Source organism: Patagioenas fasciata, chromosome 1 (assembly GCF_037038585.1).
Source record: "Patagioenas fasciata isolate bPatFas1 chromosome 1, bPatFas1.hap1, whole genome shotgun sequence".
NCBI classification, from domain to species: Eukaryota; Metazoa; Chordata; class Aves; order Columbiformes; family Columbidae; genus Patagioenas; species Patagioenas fasciata.
In genome coordinates this window covers 214,485,347-214,504,839 of record NC_092520.1, presented here as the reverse complement: position 1 = coordinate 214,504,839, position 19,493 = coordinate 214,485,347, and the positions used below count along the sequence as shown (strand labels likewise).

At 61.5% G+C, this 19,493-nt stretch overlaps 2 protein-coding genes and 1 long non-coding RNA gene across 4 annotated transcripts in view; 2 read left to right on the top strand and 1 right to left on the bottom strand.

Moving 5' to 3' along the window:
- The first annotated feature begins 202 nt into the window (after positions 1-202).
- On the top strand, positions 203-2,548 carry LOC139826949 (uncharacterized). The gene is made up of 2 exons (XR_011737108.1): positions 203-1,839; positions 2,187-2,548. It is a non-coding gene; the product is annotated as an uncharacterized lncRNA (long non-coding RNA).
- Positions 2,549-11,357: 8,809 nt separating this feature from the next.
- IRF5 (interferon regulatory factor 5) lies at positions 11,358-19,143 on the top strand. 2 transcript variants are annotated; one of them, XM_065842896.2, is made up of 8 exons: positions 11,358-11,589; positions 13,631-13,814; positions 15,016-15,068; positions 15,158-15,188; positions 15,276-15,536; positions 16,859-17,248; positions 17,955-18,073; positions 18,196-19,143. In XM_065842896.2, exons 1-8 carry the CDS (start codon positions 11,419-11,421, stop codon positions 18,412-18,414), a joined length of 1,428 nt encoding a protein of 475 aa, XP_065698968.1. In that variant the 5' UTR covers positions 11,358-11,418; the 3' UTR covers positions 18,415-19,143. The 2 variants fall into 2 exon arrangements, with proteins under 2 accessions (XP_065698968.1, XP_071659668.1); XM_071803567.1 differs by lacking the exon at positions 15,276-15,536.
- The window catches only part of TNPO3 (transportin 3), a 36,694-nt gene continuing 36,002 nt past the window's right edge, over positions 18,802-19,493 (bottom strand). The window contains exon 23 of the mRNA XM_065842882.2: positions 18,802-19,437. The gene's annotated coding sequence lies outside the window, so the exon portion shown is untranslated. The remainder of the gene's footprint in view (positions 19,438-19,493) is intronic.

Genomic DNA, 19,493 nt, shown 5'->3' with positions numbered 1-19,493 from the left:
ATGAAGAACAAGGATGGAGAACCAGGGGTAGAGATCCAGGATGCAGAACCAGGTCTGGAGAACTAGGGATGGAGAACCAGGATGGTCAACTAGGGATAGAGAACCAGGATGAAGAACCAGGATGGAGGACCAGGATGGAGAACCAGGGGTAGAGATCCAGGTTGGAGAACCAGAATGGTCAGCTAGGGATGGAGAACCAGGATGAAGAACCAGGATGGAGGACCAGGATGGAGAACCAGGGGTAGAGAACCAGGATGGTCACCTAGGGATGGAGAATGAGGATGAAGAACCAGGATGGAGGACCAGGATGGAGAACCAGGGGCGGAGAACCAGGATGGTCAACGAGGGATGGGGAACCAGCATGAAGAACCAGGATGCAGAACCAGGGCTGGAGAACCAGGGATGAAGAACCAAGGGTAGAGAACCAAGATGAAGAACTGGGGGTGGAGAACTAGGATGGAGAACCAGGTCACAGAAACCTCTCCCAGGCACAACGTTGGTGGTGACCCCGCTCTGAGGAAGAACCACGAGGTGGGCTGAGGTCCCTCAGCAGAACAAGACGTCCCGCAGGTGGAACTGGGGGGCCCTTTGAGGTTGGGCCACATCCCCAGCGACGTGCCCAGGGGTGGAGGACACGGAGCTGCGGGGACAAGGAGCCACAATGTGGGACATCGGAGGAGCCCGAGGACGAGCAGCAAGAACACGACTCTGGTTTTTATGGGCAAGGTGACCCTAAGGTGACCATCGGCAGGACAGGTGTGGGAAAGACTGACGGACGCCCTGCCTCAGTTTACCTCTGACTGTGGGAAGATGGTGCCAAGAAGCCCAAACACCAAACCCTTCACCGACATCTCATTCTTGATTTATTTCAATGCTTCTGTGGCTTTTTGGGGCAGAACCCGGAGGGTCCCCCCAGCCCCGTTCTCCTGCGCGGGGGGGGCCGGACCCCGCGACACCCGTCAGACCGTGGGTTTAAGCACACACCGAGCGCCGGGCAGCGTTTTGTCACCTCTAAATACCCTCGGGAGGCACCGAATCAACCTCCCCCCGCCTCCCGCAAAAACCGAGCTTAACGAGCCGAAAACTCAGCGTCCGCAAATCCCGGCGACGTTTGGCGGAGGGAGGAGCAGCGGCCCCGGGGCCGAAGGATTCGTGGCTGCGCTCAGGATTTAATTTAGCTCGGCGTGGCGGGTCGGCGGCCGGGGGCGCAGGAATGCCCCGGCTAATCCCCCCGCCCCGACCACGACTATTTTAGGGCAGCGCTGGCTGCGCGGAGCCCAAGGCAGCCCTTGCGCTCAGCGTCCTGGCATCCCTCCACCTCCCGCTGGCCGCGCTCCCGGCCCCGCACCCACCCCGCCGGATTGAACCCCCCCCTCCCCTCCTCCGGCAACACAGCACAAAGAACCGCGCAGCGCCCCCCCCCGCTCCCGGCACCTGCTCCGGGGTCCGGAGGGCTGGGAAAGCTTTGGTTCGGAGCCAAGAGGAGCGTCTTGGCGGCTCCTCCGGCCGCCCGTGCCGCGGCGCCGCGGGCCGGTGACCTCAGGGCGCAGCGATGCCGGGGGCGCTGCCAACCGCGCCGTCAACCCCGTGAGCGCCCGCTGCCCCCGGCCAGGGCGGGACGAGGGGAGATGTCCTTGTCCCCTGCGCCGCGGCGCAACCCGGCGAGGCCCCCATGCCTTAAGCGCCTTTCCAAGTGAAATAAGTTACCCTGCTCTATCTCAAAGCGTTTTGCAGCGATGATGTCCTGTGCGCACTTGTGAAAATGGGTTTTTGGCGGGCTGAAACCCCTCCCCTGTGCCAGCGGAAGATATTCAGGAACTACACAAAGAAGCTGGATGGGTGAGAAATCAGTGGAATAGTTTTCCATAAAACGGGGCAAAGGGTAATGATGAAGTTTATTGATTATCGGAGTAATTTGGTAAGAATATCAGACCTTATGGTAAAAGCGTAAGACCTTGCCTAGAAAGGCTGGTAGCAATCTTAAAATCAGTTTAATCTCGTCTGGAGGTGGGTGTAGCTGAGTTTTTTGAAAGCACGAATTAAATTAAACAAGCGCTGAAAAGCTTTTTCTCCTTCCCTTCGCACTCTTTGAGTTTTGCCTGCCTTAAACACCGTTAGTTCGGATTTGCGCTTCGTTCGCTTGGGTTTTTTAAAGGAGAAAAAGGAGTTTTGTGCTCTCCCTTTAGGTCACGAAGCTTGGGAAGAACCAGGGCCTTTCTGCACGGCTGCCAGGACGTGGTTGTGTGGAATCAGCGAGACGAACCCCGACCGGCTGTTAGCGCCCTTGGAGCTGCACGTTCCCCCCCCCGAGCGCTGTGTTTTCCCAGCTCCACCGCCCGATTTCTGCTGGTTCGGGGGTTTTGAGCCAAAAAACAAACCCGGCGACAAAACCCCAACAAAATGAGCCCAAATCGACCGAACTAAAAGAAACGGCAGCAAAAGGAACGCAGGGAAGTCCCGTTCCCGCAGCAGATTGGTTTAATTAAAGCGGGTTTAAGGCGTTAAAGTGGATGCTGAGCTGAATCAACAAAGCAAGGAATTAATCCCATCCTCTCAGCCGTGCTTGATTGTTTTAATTATTCCGCTGTGGAAATGTTATCGAGGAGCCCCAGTGAGGGATCCGGAACCCCCCGGGGACAAGCGTGTGTCCCCAAAGTGTCCCCTGGGGACGCTGAGACCCCGCGTGTGACACCGTTGATGTTCCAGCACCGAACCGGGAGGCGGGGGGGGACAAAACCGAAATGGGGTTCCGCCTCATCGCGTCCCTTTGTCACCCGACCCCGGTGAGCGACGGTGACTCGCGGCGCGTCCCTTGGTGCCACCGCGCGCAGAACATCCCGTCACCGCTTCCCCGGCGACTCAGCGGCCCCCAAATAGCAACGGCGGGCGGGGGTGACGAGCGGACGCGCGGGGACCCCTCGCAGCGCCGCGTCCTTAAAGCGCCGGCTCAGCCCGCCCGGATGATCTTACAGGCCGGGAAGCTCCAAACAAGCCCGTTCTCTTGCCCATAAAAAGCAACGGTGCAATCGGCCCGACCGGAGGGATCTCGGCGGCCTTGGGAGGGGGGTGGTACCTGGGGCACAGGCTTGAGCCCCAAAACCCGGCTTCGGTCCCAGCCGTGAGCCCCAAAACCTGCCTGTAATCCCAGCCCTGAGCCCCAAAACCTGGCTTTAGTCGCAGTCCTGAGCCCCAAAACCCGGCTTCAGTCCCAGTCCTGAGCCCCAAAACTCATCTTTAACCCCAGACCTGAGCCCCAAAACCCGGCTTCAGTCCCAGTCTTGAGCCCCAAAACTCGTCTTTAACCCCAGACCTGAGCCCCAAAACCTGGCTTTAGTGCCAGCCTGAGCCACAAAACCCAGCTTCAGTCCCAGTCCTGAGCCCCAAAACCCGGCTTCAGTCCCAGTCATGAGCCCCAAAGCCCACCTTTAACCCCAGCCCTGAGCCCCAAAACCTGGCTTTAGCCCCAGCCCTGAGCCCCAAAACCCGGCTCTAACCTCAACCCCATGCCCCAGAACCCAGCTTTGGTCCCAGCCATGAGCCCCAAAACCTGGTTTTAGTCCCAGAACCCAGCTTTAACCACAGCCCTGAACCCCAAAATCCAGCTTTAATCCCAGCCCCAAAACTCAGCTTTAGTTCCAGCCTTGAGCCCCAGAACCCGACTTTAGTCCCAGCCATGAGGCCCAAAACCTGGCTTTAGTCCCAGCTCTGAGCCCCAAAAAACAGCTTTAATCCCAGCCCTGAACCCCAAAACCCAGCTTTAGTCCCAGCCTCAGACCACAAAACCTGTCCTTAATCCCAGCCCTGGGCCACAAAACCCAGCTTTAATCCCAGCCCTGAGCCCCCAAATCTGACATTAGTCCCAGCCTCGAGCCCCAAAACCTAGCTTTAATCCCAGCCCTGAACCCCAAAACTCAGCTTTAATCCCAGCCCTGAGCCCCAAAACCCAGCTTTAATCCCACCTCCAAAACCCATCTTTAGTCCCAGCCCTGGGCCCCAAAACCCAGCTTTAATCCCAGCTTTAATCATAGACCTGGTGGCATTCGCTTTTCAGATTGTCCCCAAATTCCCAGCTTATCCCCTTCCACGGGGCACACGGAGGGGCCAAGAAAATGGGGCTCTTGACACCAAATCACCCCCAAAATCAGAACCCTGCTGGTCCACAGCAAGAGGATCTCCCAGCACCTGGAGGGGAAGGCCGATTTGGGTCAAAATACTTGTTTTCAACGAATATTTGCCAACACGTGGCACCCTGAGGTGCGGGGACGCTGTGGGGAGCAGGTTGCTCACAAGGAACTCCCAATTCCTCTTAAAAACACCAAAAATGTGGTTGATACGCAAAAATTTCACTATGGGAGGAGACCATGGGGATAACGGAGAACGTGGAGCTTCTCCTCCCAAAATTGTGGCATTTTGGGGTGAAAATCCCCCAAGGATGGGGTTTATACTCCGTGTTCTCAACACCTCCGACAATTCCTTTTGCCTTGACCCCAGAACAGGCGCCAGGAAGGTTGTTGGTGGTTTATTTGGGGTGTAACCACCATTTTTTGGAGAACAAAGTCTCAAATAATCCCATTTTTCATCCCACCCAACCCCCGCCATCCCAAATATCGAGGGTTTGGTTTATTTTGGAGAATAAGCCCATTGTCCCCATAGCCATGTCCACCGCTGAGATAGGACTGAGCTTTACCAACCCCGAGCGCTTTGGGGCAAAGGAGCCGCCACGGAAAGAAAAGGAGACGTCGAAATGGGATTAAAAACCCACAGGGCGAATAATTTCGGAGCTCGTGGACATCATGGGTTGGGGTCGGTGGTGGGAGGTTGAGCTGAGCTCTGGCCATGGGGAAAACCCCTGAAAATGGGGCAGAATTGGGGTTTTTCCCCCATTTCCCCGGAGGAGGAGACGACAAAATTATGGAAGAAAAAGAGCCAAGGGGGTGCTGTGTTGTGCCGCCCCCCGTTAATTAATGAGCAAATAAATGTGATTTGAGGTAGATTGGGCGGCGGGTTCGCTCCCCGAGGTGGTTTCGGGCCGGTTCTGTGGCCAAAACCCGGCGGAATGAGCCCAAAACACCGCGGGGCTGCGGGACGCGGTGGCTGCGGTGACGGCGGCTCCGGGAATCCCGTCCCGACCCGCGTGGGCCGGGCCAAGTGCGCCCCCTCACGGCAGCGGCGGAGTTGAACCTGAAATGGGGACAACGAAGGGGCGAGGGGGGGGACATCGGTGTGACAGCGACCGCGGGACACGCGTGGGTGTCCCCGAGGTGTCGCGCCCGGCGCGGCGGCTGAAAATGGGTTTGGTTTCGGTGAAGAAGCGAAAGGGAAGGTCCCCAGCTCTGTGATTTCGGTTGTGGTGACCCTGAAATGATGGGGGGTTCAGCCTGTGCTGGGCTTGGGAGTGGAGCTGGGGACACGGGGACACGGGGACAAGTGTCAGTGGTGGAGGGACCCCGGGGCTGGACGGCAAATTGGGGGGGAATGAAAATGGAAAATGAAAAACGAAAATGAAAAAGAAAATAAAAATCAAAATTAAAAATAAAATTAAAAATAAAAATAAAAGATAAAAGATAAATAAAATAAAAAATAAAAATAAAAATAAAATTAAAATGAAAATAAAAAAGAAAATAAAATAAAGAATGAAAATAAAAACTAAAAATAAAAAATAAAATAAAAATAAAAAAATTTTAAAAAATAAAAATAAAAATAAAATAAAAATAAAAAAATAAAATTAAAAATTAAAATTAAAATTAAAATTAAAGTTAAAATAAAAAATTAAAAATAAAATTAAAAAAGACAAAAAATAAAAAATTAAAATAAAAGATGGAAATTAGAAACGAAAATAAAAGATCAAAGCGGTTTGCTGAGGTTCCCAAAACAGGGAGGCAGATGTGAAGGAGCGGAAATCCCCGAGCGTCCCGTTTCCCCCGAATCTGCCCCAAATGCCCCCCTTGGGGACAGAAATCACCCCAATCTGCCCCAAATCCCCCCTTGAGGACAGAAATGGTCAAAATCCACCCCAAATCACCCCGATTTCTGCAGGAATCACCCCGCAGGGCGGGAGCGGGACATGAACGGGATCCTTGAGGAAATACCCCATAAACGGGCAGTTTTGGTGGTTTTTTGGGAAGCGGCAGGGCCGGTCCCGATCCGGGAGCAGGAACGTGGGTCCCCGGGATCCGTGGGGTGAACCCGGGCTGAAAAATGGGGAGAAAACCCCAAAACCCGTAGATCCGGGTGTGACTCGGGCAGCTCCGGGACCGGGCTTCCCCAAAATAATTCCCGACACCCCCAAATTTGGCAGCTCAGGAACGCGATTCCGCCCCAAATTTGGGGATCGCGCCCCGCCCCAGGCCACGCCCCCTCACCCTCTTCGCTCCGCCCCCCGTTGCCGGGCAATAACCCCGGGAGGGGCGGGGCGGGGCGAGCGTGGAGAGTGACAAGGAGAGGGGCCAATCACAGACTGGAGGGAGGGCCGTGCGAAGGGGGTGCCCGCCCACTCCGGGGAGCCCCGCGCGTCACGTGGGGTGGGCGGTGTTATGCAAATATATGTAAAGTGTATGTTAATTAGGTGTCTGCTGGGTGGCGGGGGGGGTGGAACATAAGGAGAGGGGGGGAAATATCGTGTGGGGGGAGATGAGGGGGACACGGGAATTGTGACACGAGGGGGGACACACGGAAGGGGGGACACAGGATGAGGGACACGGGAGGGGGAGCACGGGGTGGGAATGGGACACCAGAGTGGGACACGGGGCAGACACGGGAAGGGGGACACGGGGGGAACTGGGAGGACACACAGGAGGGGACACGGGGGGACACAGGATGGGGGACACGGGAAGGGAAGCACGGGGGGGGACACTGGAGTGGGACACGGGGTGGACACGGGAAGGGGGGCAAGGGGGGAACCTGGGGAGGACACACAGGTGGGGACACAGTTTGAGGGACATGGGAGTGGGACACGAGGGGGGACACGGGAAGGGGGACACGGGGGAACACGAGGGACACGGGCGGGGTCGGGGGGCGGGGCCAGGGCCGGAGGGGCGGGGCCGGTCCCTCCCACGTGCGGAAGCGCCGCGCGGTGGCCCCGGAGCGCAGGTGGGTCCCGGGTGTCCGTGGGGTGCGTGGGGGGGATACCCGGGGAAAGTGGGTCCCCCGGGGATGGGTGACCGTGGGGTGGGGGGCCCTCTGTCCCCCCGTGTGCCCCCCGCGTGTCCCCCGCGTGTCCCCCGTGTGTCCCCGTATCCTCCGTGCGCTGTGTCGCCCCCGCGCGTCCCCCGTGTCCCCTGACCTCACTGTGTCCACCCCGTATCCCCCGCGTGTCCCGTGTCCCTCCCTGTGCCTCATGTCCCGCCTCCCCCCGTCTCCCTCTCATGTCCCCCCGTATCCTCCGTGTCGTCCCATGTCCCCCCCTTAGCCCCCCATGTCCCATTTTCCCCCGTGTCCCCCATGTCCCATATCCCCCGTGTCCCCCTGTTCCCCGTGTCCCCCTCGTGTCCCCCATGCCCCCCCGTCTCCCCACGTCCCCCGTGTCCCCCCCGCCACTCTTTTCAGTTTTGTTTCCCCGAAGCCGCCGCAGCTTCTGCTTTCGGGGCGGGTGACGCCCCCGCACCCCCGCGGGTGCGGGCACGGGGCTGGTGACCCCCCCACGGCCACCCGGGGAGGGCGGGGACCCTGGGGACACGCGGGGGGGGCTGAATGGGACACCCGGTTCCTGTTTCGGGGCTGGGGTGGCAGCCAGGAGGTCACAGCTGGACACCCGTGTCATGAGAGCTGGTCAGGGCTCAGCCTGTCACCCGTGTCACCAGAGCTGGATGGGTCTCAGCCTGTCACCCGTGTCATGAGATCTGACCAGGGCTCAGCCCTGTCACCAGTGTCACGAGAGCTGGCTGGGCCTCAGCCTTTGTCACCCGTGTCATGAGAGCTGGATGGGTCACAGCCTGTCACACGTGTCACCAGAGCTGGGGAGGGCTCAACCTGTCACCCGTGTCACCAGAGCTGTATGGGTCTCAGCCTGTCACCCATGTCATGAGAGCTGACCAGGGCTCAGCCCTTGTCACCAGTGTCACGAGAGCTGGATGGGCCTCAGCCTTTGTCACCCGTGTCATGAGAGCTGGATGGGCCTCAGCCTTTGTCACCCGTGTCATGAGAGCTGGTCAGGACTCAGCCTGTCACCCGTGTCACCAGAGCTGGATGGGTCTCAGCCTGTCACACGTGTCACCAGAGCTGGTCAGGGCTCAGCCTGTCACCCGTGTCACCACAGCTGGATGGGTCTCAGCCTGTCACACGTGTCACAAGAGCTGGCCAGGGCTCAGCCTGTCACCCGTGTCACCACAGCTGGATGGGTCTCAGCCTGTCACCCATGTCACGAGAGCTGGCCAGGGCTCAGCCCTGTCACCTGTGTCACAAGAGCTGGATGGGTCTCAGCCTGTCACCGGTGTCATGAGAGCTGACCAGGGCTCAGCCCTTGTCACCCGTGTCACGAGAGCTGGATGGGTCTCAGCCTGTCACACGTGCCACGAGAGCTGGTCAGGGCTCAGCCCTTGTCACCCGTGTCACCACAGCTGGATGGGCCTCAGCCTGTCACCCGTGTCACAAGAGCTGGCCAGGGCTCAGCCTGTCACCAGTGTCATGAGAGCTGGATGGGCCTCAGCCTGTCACCTGTGTCACAAGAGCTGGCCAGGGCTCAGCCTGTCACCCGTGTCACCACAGCTGGATGGGTCTCAGCCCTTGTCACACGTGTCACGAGAGCTGGCCAGGGCTCAGACTGTCACACACGTGTCGCGAGCTGGCCAGGCCTCTGCCCTTGTCACACGTGTCATGAGCTGGCCAGGTCTCAGCCTTTGTCACACGTGTCACGAGAGCTGGATGGGGTTCAGCCTTTCACCCGTGTCACGAGAGCTGGGCAGGGCTCAGCCTGTCACATGTGTCACAAGCTGGATGGGACTCATCCCTGTCACACGTGTCACGAGTTGGATGGGTCTCAACCCTGGTCACACATGTCACAAGGGTTGGCCAGGGCTCAGCCTGTCACCCGTGTCATGAGGGCTGGATGGGTCTCAGCCCTTGTCACACATGTGTCACAAGCTCAACAGGCCCTGTCACACATGTCATGAGCTGGCTGGGCCTCTTTTTGTCACACATGTGTCACGAGCTGGTCGGGGCTCAGCCTGTCACCCGTGTCATGAGCTGGCCGGGTCTCATCCCCACCTTGGACCAGTGGCTGCCCCCGTGTCCCCCCGCCCCATGTCGCCGATGTCCCCAGCCCATATCCCCTGGTGTCCCCCAGCCCCATGTCCCCCAGTGTTCACAGCCCCATAGCCCCAGTCCCACATCCCCTGGTGTCCCCAGCCCTTTGTCCCCCAACTCTGTATCCCCAGCCCTATGTCCCCCAGTGTTCACAGCTCCATGTCCCCCAGCCCCACATCTCATGGTGTTCCCAGCCCTGTATCCCAAGCCCCGTATCCCACAGCCCAATGTCCCCCAGCCCCATGTTCCCTGGTGTCCCCCAGCCCCGTGTCCGCCAGTGTCCCCAGCCCCATGTCCTCAGCCCTGTGTCCCCCAGCCCTGTGTCCCCCAGTGTTCCCACCCTGTATCCCCAGCTCTGTGTCCCCTGTATCCCCATCCCGATGTCCACGATGTCCCCGGTGTCCCCAGCCCATGCCCCCATCCCCGTGTCCCCGGTGTCCCCAACCCGTGTCCCCATGTCCCCATCCCATGTCTCTGGTGTCCTCATCTCGTGTCCCCATCTCATGTTCCCATGTCCCCATTCCGATGTCCCCGGTGTCCCCATCCTGATGTCCCCGGGGGCCCCATGCCATGTGCCCAGCCCCGTGTCCCCGTGTCCCCATCCCATGTCCCCTGGTGTCCCCATCATCGTGTCCCTATCTCATGTCCCCATGTCCCCATCCCATGTCCCCGGTGTCCCCATCCTGTGTCCTCTGGTGTCCCCATCCCGTGTCCCCATCCCAGAGTCCCCAGTGTCCCCATCCCATGTCCCCTGGTGTCCCCATCTCATGTCCCCATGTCCCCATCCTGATGTCCCTGGTGTCCCCATCCCATGTCCCCATCCCAGTGTCCCCAGTGTCCCCATCTCATATCTCCTGGTGTCCCCATCCCGGTGTCCCCAGTGTCCCTATCCCGTGTCCCCTGGTGTCCCCAACCCATGTCCCTCAGTGTCCCCTAGCCGTGTCCCCATGTCCCCATCCCCATGTCCCTGGTGTCCCCATCCCGGTGTCCCCGGTGTCCCCAACACGTGTCCCCCGGTGTCCCCATCTCGTGTCCCCAGTGTCCCGATGTCCCCATGTCCCCACGTTGTGTCCCCATGTCCCCATCCCATGTCCCCACGCCATGTCCTCTGTCCCCACGCCGTCTCCCATGTCCCCATCCCATGTCCCCATCCTGTGTCCCCATGTCCCCATGCCATGTCCCCTGTCCCCACGCCGTGTCTCATGCCCCCATCCCATGTCCCCATCCCATATCCCCTCACCATGTCCCCATGTCCCCTTGCCGTGTCCCCATGCCGTGTCCCCTCGCCATGTCCCCTGTCCCCACGCCATGTCCCCTGTCCCCACGCCGTGTCCCATGTTCCCTCGCCATGTCCCCATGTCCCCTCGCTGTGTCCCCTGTCCCCACACCGTGTCCCATGTCCCCATCCCATGTTCCCATCCCATGTCCCCATCCCATGTCCCCTTGCCGTGTCCCCTGTCCCCTCACTGTGTCCCCTGTCCCCACGCCGTGTCCCATGTCCCCATCCCATGTCCCCATCCCATGTCCCCTTGCCGTGTCCCCATGTCCCCTTGCTGTGTCCCCATCCCATGTCCCCTTGCCGTGTCCCCTGTCCCCTCACTGTGTCCCCGGTCCCCACGCCGTGTCCCCATGTCCCCTTGCTGTGTCCCCATCCCATGTCCCCTTGCCGTGTCCCATGTCCCCTTGCCGTGTCCCATGTCCCCACGCCATGTCCCCTGTCCCCACGCCATGTCCCATGTCCCCACGCCGTGTCCCCTGTCCCCACGCCGTGTCCCATGTCCCCACGCCATGTCCCCTGTCCCCACGCCGTGTCCCCTGTCCCCACGCTGTGTCCCCTGTCCCCACGCCGTGTCCCCTGTCCCCACGCCATGTCCCATGTCCCCACGCCATGTCCCCTGTCCCCACGCCGTGTCCCCTGTCCCCACGCCGTGTCCCATGTCCCCATGCCGTGTCCCATGTCCCCACGCCGTGTCCCATGTCCCCATGCCGTGTCCCATGTCCCCACGCCGTGTCCCATGTCCCCATGCCGTGTCCCATGTCCCCACGCCATGTCCCATGTCCCCATGCCGTGTCCCATGTCCCCACGCCATGTCCCATGTCCCCACGCCGTGTCCCCTGTCCCCACGCCGTGTCCCCTGTCCCCACGCCGTGTCCCATGTCCCCACGCCGTGCCCAGCCATGGACCCCCCGCGGCGGGTGCGGCTGCGGCCCTGGCTGGTGGCCCAGGTGAGCAGCCGGCGCTACCCGGGGCTGCGCTGGCTGGACCCCGAGCGGCGCCGCTTCGCCATCCCCTGGCGCCACGCCACGCGCCACCCCCACGGGCCCCCCGAGCACGACACCATCTTCAAGGTGACCGGGGACACGGCGCGGGGGGACGGGGGTGGGGGTGATGGGGACATGGGGTGCGGGGACATGGGGACATGGGATGGGGGTGGTGGGGACGTGGGATGCGGGGACATGGGGACATGGGGTGGGGGTGATGGGGACATGGGATGCGGGGACATGGGGACATGGGATGGGGGTGATGGGGACATGGGATGCAGGGACATGGGGACATGGGATGGGGGTGATGGAGACATGGGATGCGGGGACATGGGGACATGGGATGGGGGTGATGGGGACATGGGATGCAGGGACATGGGGACATGGGATGGGGGTGATGGAGACATGGGATGCGGGGACATGGGGACATGGGATGGGGGTGATGGGGACATGGGATGCGGGGACATGGGGACATGGGGTGGGGGTGATGGGGACATGGGATGCGGGGACATGGGGACATGGGATGGGGGTGATGGGGACATGGGATGCGGGGACATGGGGGCATGGGATGGGGGTGATGGGGACATGGGATGCGGGGACATGGGGACATGGGGTGGGGGTGATGCGGACATGGGATGTGGGGACATGGGGACATTGGATGGGGGTGGTGGGGACATGGGATGCGGGGACATGGGGACATGAGATGGGGGTGATGGGGACATGGGGTATGAGATGGGGGGACATGGGGGAATGAGATGGGGGTGATGGGGACATGGGATGCAGGGACATGGGGACATGAGGTGGGGGTGGTGGGGACATTGGATGCGGGGACATGGGGACATGGGATGCGGGGACATGGGATGCAGGGACATGGGGACATTGGATGGGGTGGTGGGGACATGGGATGCGGGGACATGGGGACATGGGATGGGGGTGGTTGGGTGGGACACATGGGGACATGAGATGGGGATGATGGGGACAGGAGATGTGGGGACATGGGGGAATGAGATGGGGGTGATGGGGACAAGGGATGGGGGGACATAGGGGCATGGGATGGGGGTGATGGGGACATGGGATGGGGGGACATGGGGACATGGGATGGGGGTGATGGGGTGGGACATGGGGACATGAAATGGGGACATGGGATGGGGGTGATGGGGGGACATGGAGACATGAGAGCGGGGCGAAGCGGGGACATGGGATGGGGATGATGGGATGACAATGGGGACATGGAATGGCCGTGAAAAAGGGGACATGGGACAGGGATGATGGGGTGACCACAGGGACACAGGATGGGGTGACAAAGGGACATGGGATGAGTGGGATAGTGGAGGGGGTGGGACATGGGAACAAGGGGACACAGGATGGATGTGACAGAGGTGATGGGGTGACAAGTGGGACCTGGGATGGGGGTGCTGGGGTGGCACAGGGGACATGGGGTGACAGGGGGACTCTGTGGCGGGTGCTGGGACATTGGGGTGACACAGGGTCTCCATGTTGGGGTACTGGGTGACTTGGGGTCCCCAGGTTGGGCTGCTGGGACATTGGGGTGACACAGGATCCTTGTGTTGGGACGTTGGGGTGACAGGGGGTCCCTGTGGCAGGTGCTGGGGGTGATGGGGTGGCTTGGGGTCCCCATGGTGGGTGCTGGGACATTGGGGTGACATGAGGTTCTTGAGGCTGGGTGCTGGGACTCTGGGGTGACAGGGGGTCCCCAGGTCAGGCTGCTGGGACATTGGGGTGACACTGGGTGAGCGGGTGGGGTGCAGCGGCTCTGGGGTGACACGGGGTCCCCTCCCGGGCTGATGGGATGTTGGGGTGACACAGGGTCCATGTGGTGGGTCCTGGGACATTGGGGTGACACTGGGTCCCCTCCCAGGCTGCTGGGACATTGGGGTGACACTGGGTGACCGGGTGGGGAGCAGCGGCTCTGGGGTGACACGGGGTCCCATCCTGGGTTGGTGGGATGTTGGGGTCACACAGGGTCCATGTGGTGGGTGCTGGGACATTGGGGTTATGCAGGGTCCCCAGGTCAGGCTGCTGGGACATTGGGGTGACACTGGGTGACTGAGTGGGGTGCAGCGGCTCTGGGGTGACACGGGGTCCCCTCCCATGGTGCTGCCCCCAGGCGTGGGCGCAGGAGACGGGGAAGTTCCGGGAGGGGGTGGACGCCCCCGACCCCCCCAAGTGGAAGGCGACCCTGCGCTGCGCCCTCAACAAGAGCCGCGAGTTCCGCCTGCTGTTCGACGGCACCAAGGCCACCCCGCTGCGCCCCTACAAGGTGTACGAGCTCTGCGAGGGACCCCCCGCGGGTACGGGGACAGGGACGGGGGCGGGGGGGACAATGGGTCACAGCCCCCGCCGCGGCCAGCGCGCCCCGAGACCACGGGGACCCTGTGCCCCCAAAGCTCCAGCACCCCATGGGGTCCCAGCGCCCTGTGAAACATCGGAACCCCACAAAACCTCAGCACCCCATGGGGTCTCAGGACCCCACAGAAACCCTGCACCCCATGAGATTCCAGCACCCAGCAGTATGCAGCACCCCAAAACTGCACAGCACCCCATAACTCACCAGCACCCCATAACATCCCAGCACCCCATGAAACATCAGAACCCCACAAAACCTCAGCACCCCATGGGGTCCCAGGACCCCACAGAAACCCTGCACCCCATGAGATTCCAGCACCCAGCAGTATGCAGCACCCCAAAACTGCCCAGCACCCCATAACATCCCAGCACCCCATAGCATCCCAGCACCCCATGAAACATCAGCACCTCACAAAACCTCAGCACCCCACGGGGTCCCAGGACCCCACAGAAACCCCGCACCCCAGGAGATTCCAGCACCGAGCAATATGCAGCACCCCAAAACTTCCCAGCACCCCAAAACTGCCCAGCACCCCATAAATACCCAACACCCCATAAATATCCAGCACCCCATGGGGTCCCAGGACCCCACAGAGACCCCGCGCCCCATGAGATTCCAGCACACAGCGATATGCAGCACCCCAAAACTGCCCAGCACCCCAAAACTGCCCAGCACCCCATAACATCCCAGCACCCCATAAATACCCAGCACCCCATGAAACATCAGAACCCCACAAAACCTCAGCACCCCACGGGGTCCCAGGACCCCACAGAGACCCCGCGCCCCGTGAGATTCCAGCACCGAGCAATATGCAGCACCCCAAAACTGCCCAGCACCCCAAGAGGTCCCCGGCACCCATCTGTGTCCTGCACCCTACAACTCCCCAGCACCCCATGAGTGTCCAGAACCCCCCAGGGATGTGGCACCCCAGAAAGTCCCCAGCACCCCACAAGGGCTCTGCACCCCATGAAGCTTCAGCACCCACAGGGACCCGGCACCCCACAACTCCCCAGCACCCCAAGAGGTCCCAAGACCCCAAAACTCCCCAGCACCCCAAGAGGCCCCAACACCCCACAAGGACCTGACACCCCACGACCCCCCGCACCCCAAATCCCCGTGTCCCCCAGCCCGTCTGTCCCCTGCAGATGACGCGGGTGAGGATGACTATGGCTGCGAGGAGGAGGACGATGACAACCAGGTACCTGGGGGGGGGGACACCCCCAAACCGGGGACACCCCGGGGGGTCCCTGTCCCCCCACCCCTTAACCGCCGCTCTGCTCCCCCCAGCTCCAGGGGATGATGTCGCTGAGCATCAGTGGTGAGGGGGGCACTGGGGGGTGTGGGGTGCAGACCCCTGTGGTTTTGGGGGGCTATGTGCACCCCATGACCCCCCGCTGTCCCCCAGACCCCCAGCACGGGGGGGACCTGCTGCCCCCCTACCCCTGGCCTGATGAGGACCCCAACTTCGACACCGGCTGCCCCGCGGGGGCCTTCGCGCCGCCCCCCCCGGCGCTGCTCCCTGGGGACGTGGGGGGCACCCACGGGACCCCCGAGCTGCCCCCCGCCCCCCAGACTGGGCCCCACTTGGGGCCCCCGAGCGCCTGCCCCATGGCCCCCCTGGAGCATGGGACCCCCAACCTGCTCATCAGCCCCCACATGCTGCCGTGTGAGGAGCGGGGGGCAATGGGGTGGGGTGGCTGGATGGGGTGGCCCTGGATGTAGGGTGGCCGTGGGGTGGTTGGGCATGGGTGGCCTTGGGTGTAGGGTGGCCATGGGGTGGTTGGATGGGGTGGCCATGGCTCTGGGGTGGCCATAGGGTGGTTGATAGGGATGGCCATGGGTGTAGGGTGGCTGGATGGTGGTGGCCATGGGCATAGGTTGGCCATGGGGTGGTTGGATGGGTTGGCCATGGCTCTGAGGTGGCCATGGGGTGGTTGGATGGGGTGGCCATGGGGTGGTTGATAGGGATGGCCATGGGTGTAGGGTGGCTGGATGGTGGTGGCTGTGGGCATAGGTTGGCCATGGGGTGGTTGGACATGGGTGGCCATGGGCATAGGTTGGCCGTGTGGTGGTTGGATGGGGTGGCCATGGCTCTGGGGTAGCCATGGGGTGGCTGATAGGAATGGCCATGGGTGTAGGATGGTTGGATGGGGGTGGCCATGGGCATAGGTTGCCCTTGGGGTGGTTGGACGGGGTGGCCATGGGTATAGGGTGGCTGTTGGGTGGTTGGACATGGATGTCCACAAGTGTAGGGTGTCCGTAGGTTGATTGGATGTTGGTGGCCATGGGGTGGTTGGATGGGGTGGCCATGGGGTGGTTGGACATAGGTGGCTATGGGTAGGGTGGTTGGATGGTGGTGGCCGGGGCCAAGGGGTGGTTGGCCACAGGTGGCCATGGGTGTGAGGTGGCCATGGGTGGCTGGATAGGTTGGCCATGGGTGTAGGGTGGCTGGATGGTGGTGGCCATGGCTGTAAGGTGGCTGTTGGGTGGCTGGACATGGGTGGCCATGGTGTGGTTTGACGGGGTGGCCATTGGCATAGGGTGGCTGAATGGGGGCGGTCATGGGGTGTGGGGTGGCCATAGGGTGTTTGGACATAGATGGCTATGAGGTAGGGTGGTTGGATGTGACATCCATGAGTGTGGGGTGACCATGGGGTGGCTGGATGGCATGTCCACGTGTGTAGGGTGGCTGGATGGTGGTGGCCATGGGAGCAGGGTGGCTGTTGGGTGGTTGAACATGGGTGTCCATGAGTGTAGGGTGTCCATGGGGCAACTGAATCAGGGTGTCCATGGGTGTGGGTGTCTGGATAGGATGTCCATGGGTGTAGGTTGCCCATGGGGTGGTTGGACAGGGTGGCTGTGGGCATGTGGTGGCCATGGGGTGGTTGGACATGCGTGTCCATGGCTGTGGGGTCCCTGAGGGCAGCTGGACAGTGTGTCCATGGTGTGATCCCCACCGGGCCATTGACACCCACGTCCCTCCACCAGTGACCGACCTGGAGATCAAGTTCCAGTACCGGGGCCGCCAGGTGTGCGTCCTGACCATCAGCAACCCCCACGGCTGCCGCCTGTTCCACAGCAGCCTGGAGCCCACGCAGGAGCAGGTGGAGCTGTTCGGGCCGCTGACGCTGGAGCAGGTCCGCTTCCCGGCCCCCGACACCATCCCCAACGAGAAGCAGCGCTTCTACACCCACCAGCTGCTGGACGTGCTGGACCGGGGGCTGATCCTGGAGCTGCAGGGCCAGGACCTCTACGCCATCCGGCTCTGCCAGTGCAAGGTCTTCTGGACCGGCCCCTGCGCCGGCCCCACCGCCGGCCCCAACCCCATCGAGAGGGAGAAGAAGACCAAGCTCTTCAGCCTGGAGGGGTTTCTCAACGGTGAGAGGCGGCGGCGGGGAGGGGGTGTCCTCCTGTGACCCTTGGGGAGGTTGGATGGGGTGGAGGGATCGGCTGGGATGGGGGGACACCAGCGGGGATGTGGGGACACCAGGCTGCATGTGAGGACCTGATGGGATGAGGGGACCAAGCTGGCATGGGGGACACCAAGCAGCCCCATGGGGACCTGATGGCCTTGGGGGACCAAGATGGGATGGGGGTCTAAGTTGGGGTGGGGTGACCCCAACAGCCCATGGTGACCCAGTGGTGTGGTGGGACACCATCCATGGTGGGACACTAACTATGGTGGGACACCATCCATGGTGGGACATGATTTATGGTGGGACACTATCTGTGGTGGGACGTCATCCATGGTGGGACATCATTTACAGTGGGGCATCAACCATGGTGGGATGCAATCCATGGCGGGACACTATCTGTGATGGGATGTCATCCATGGTGGGACACCATCCATGGGGGAACGACATCCATGGTAGGACACTATCCATGGTGGGACCCTATCCATGGTGGGATGTCATCCATGGTGGGACCCTATCCATGGTGGGATGTCATCCATGGTGGGACGCCATCCATGGTGGGACCCTGTCCATGGTGGGACGCCATCCATGGTGGGACACTACCCATGGTGGGATGTCATCCATGGTGGCACTGGGACCACGTGGCCTCACCGTGGCCTTGGGCCCCCCAGGCCTCATCCTGTTCCAGAAGGGCCAGACCCCCACGCCGCCCCCTTTCGAGATCTTCTTCTGCTTCGGCGAGGAGTGGCCCGACCAGAAGCCCAAGGAGAAGAAACTCATCACGGTGCAGGTGAGAGGCCGAGGGCCGCCCCGGGGTGCCGGTGTCACCACGGGGGTGTGATGGTGTCCCCACGGGGTGTGATGGTGTCCCCACGGGGTGTGACGGTGTCCCCGCGGCGGCGGCTCTCGCAGGTGGTGCCGGTGGCGGCGCGGCTGCTCCTGGAGATGTTCTCGGGGGAGCTGTCCTGGTCGGCCGACAGCGTCCCCCTGCACATCTCGCACCCCGACCTCAAGGACCGGCTGGTGGAGCAGTTCAAGGAGCTTCACCAGCTCTGGCAGCACCAGCAGCGGCTGCCGCCCGCCCCCCCGGCCCCCGACCCCCAAACCGGGGCCTGGGGGCTCCCCTCGTGACACCGGGGACACCCACGGCGCGGCCACCATGCAAGGGGACAACCCCGGTTGGGTCACCCATGGGTGTCCCCGCTGGTCCCATTGCTGTACCCACCCCCTGGAGATGCTGGATTCACCTCCCCACCCTCCCACAGTTTCGGGGACACGCACAGCGCGGCCACCACGCAAGGGGACAACCCCGGCTGGGTCACCCATGGGTGTCCCATTGCTGTCCCCATCCCCTGGAGGTGTTGGATTCACCTCCCCGCAGTTTTGGGGTGAAACAGCAAGAAAATGGATCTGCACTGGAGTCTGAGCCCCCCAGGGGCTGGGGACAGTGGGGACAGTGGGGACAGTGCCACCCAACACCAGACGTGACCCCAGAGAAGAACCAGCCCAGAATTCGGCTTTTCATTTGTTTTTTCCATTTTTTTTTGGTTGTTTTTTATTGTTTTTGCTGCCACGGCTCCGCCCCCCGCGGGAGCAGCTCCAGCCGGGCCCCCCCGCTCCAGCCGGGCCCCCAAAACCAACCAAATAAACCCCAAAATACTTCAAAGAAACCAAAAACTGAAACTTCCAAAAAAAGCAGCAAACCCAAATATAATATTTCTATATTGAAAGAGTCCGTCCCGCTGCGGCTCCTGGGGTCCCCGCAGGCAGGACGGGGGGGGACGGGCCCCGCAGCCACTGGTTTTTCCTAAACCTATTTAAAACCCCCACTTTTCTTTCCTGAAACAACTTTTAATTGTGTGTGTTGGTTGTTTTTTGTAATTATTACCATTTTCCCGTTTCACAGAGTTTTTTCGGCTCCGCTCTCTGGTTTCGCTCCGCTGGGCGGTGGCAGTTTTGGGGGTTTTTGCTGTGTTTTGTTGTTCCCCCCCCCCGTGGGGACGCGGATGCGCGGGTCCTGGAGCCGCTGTCCTGCGCCGGCTCTGGGGACGCGAAGGAGCGAGGGACAACCCCCGGCCACCAGGACCGCGGCTCAGTGTGGGACACATTCTTGTTATTTTCCTTTGTTTTCTGTCTTCTAATTAAAAGACATTCCTGGGGGAGGGGGCGGGGGTCAGTCCCACCACCCACCTGCCTCGTCTGGGGTGACA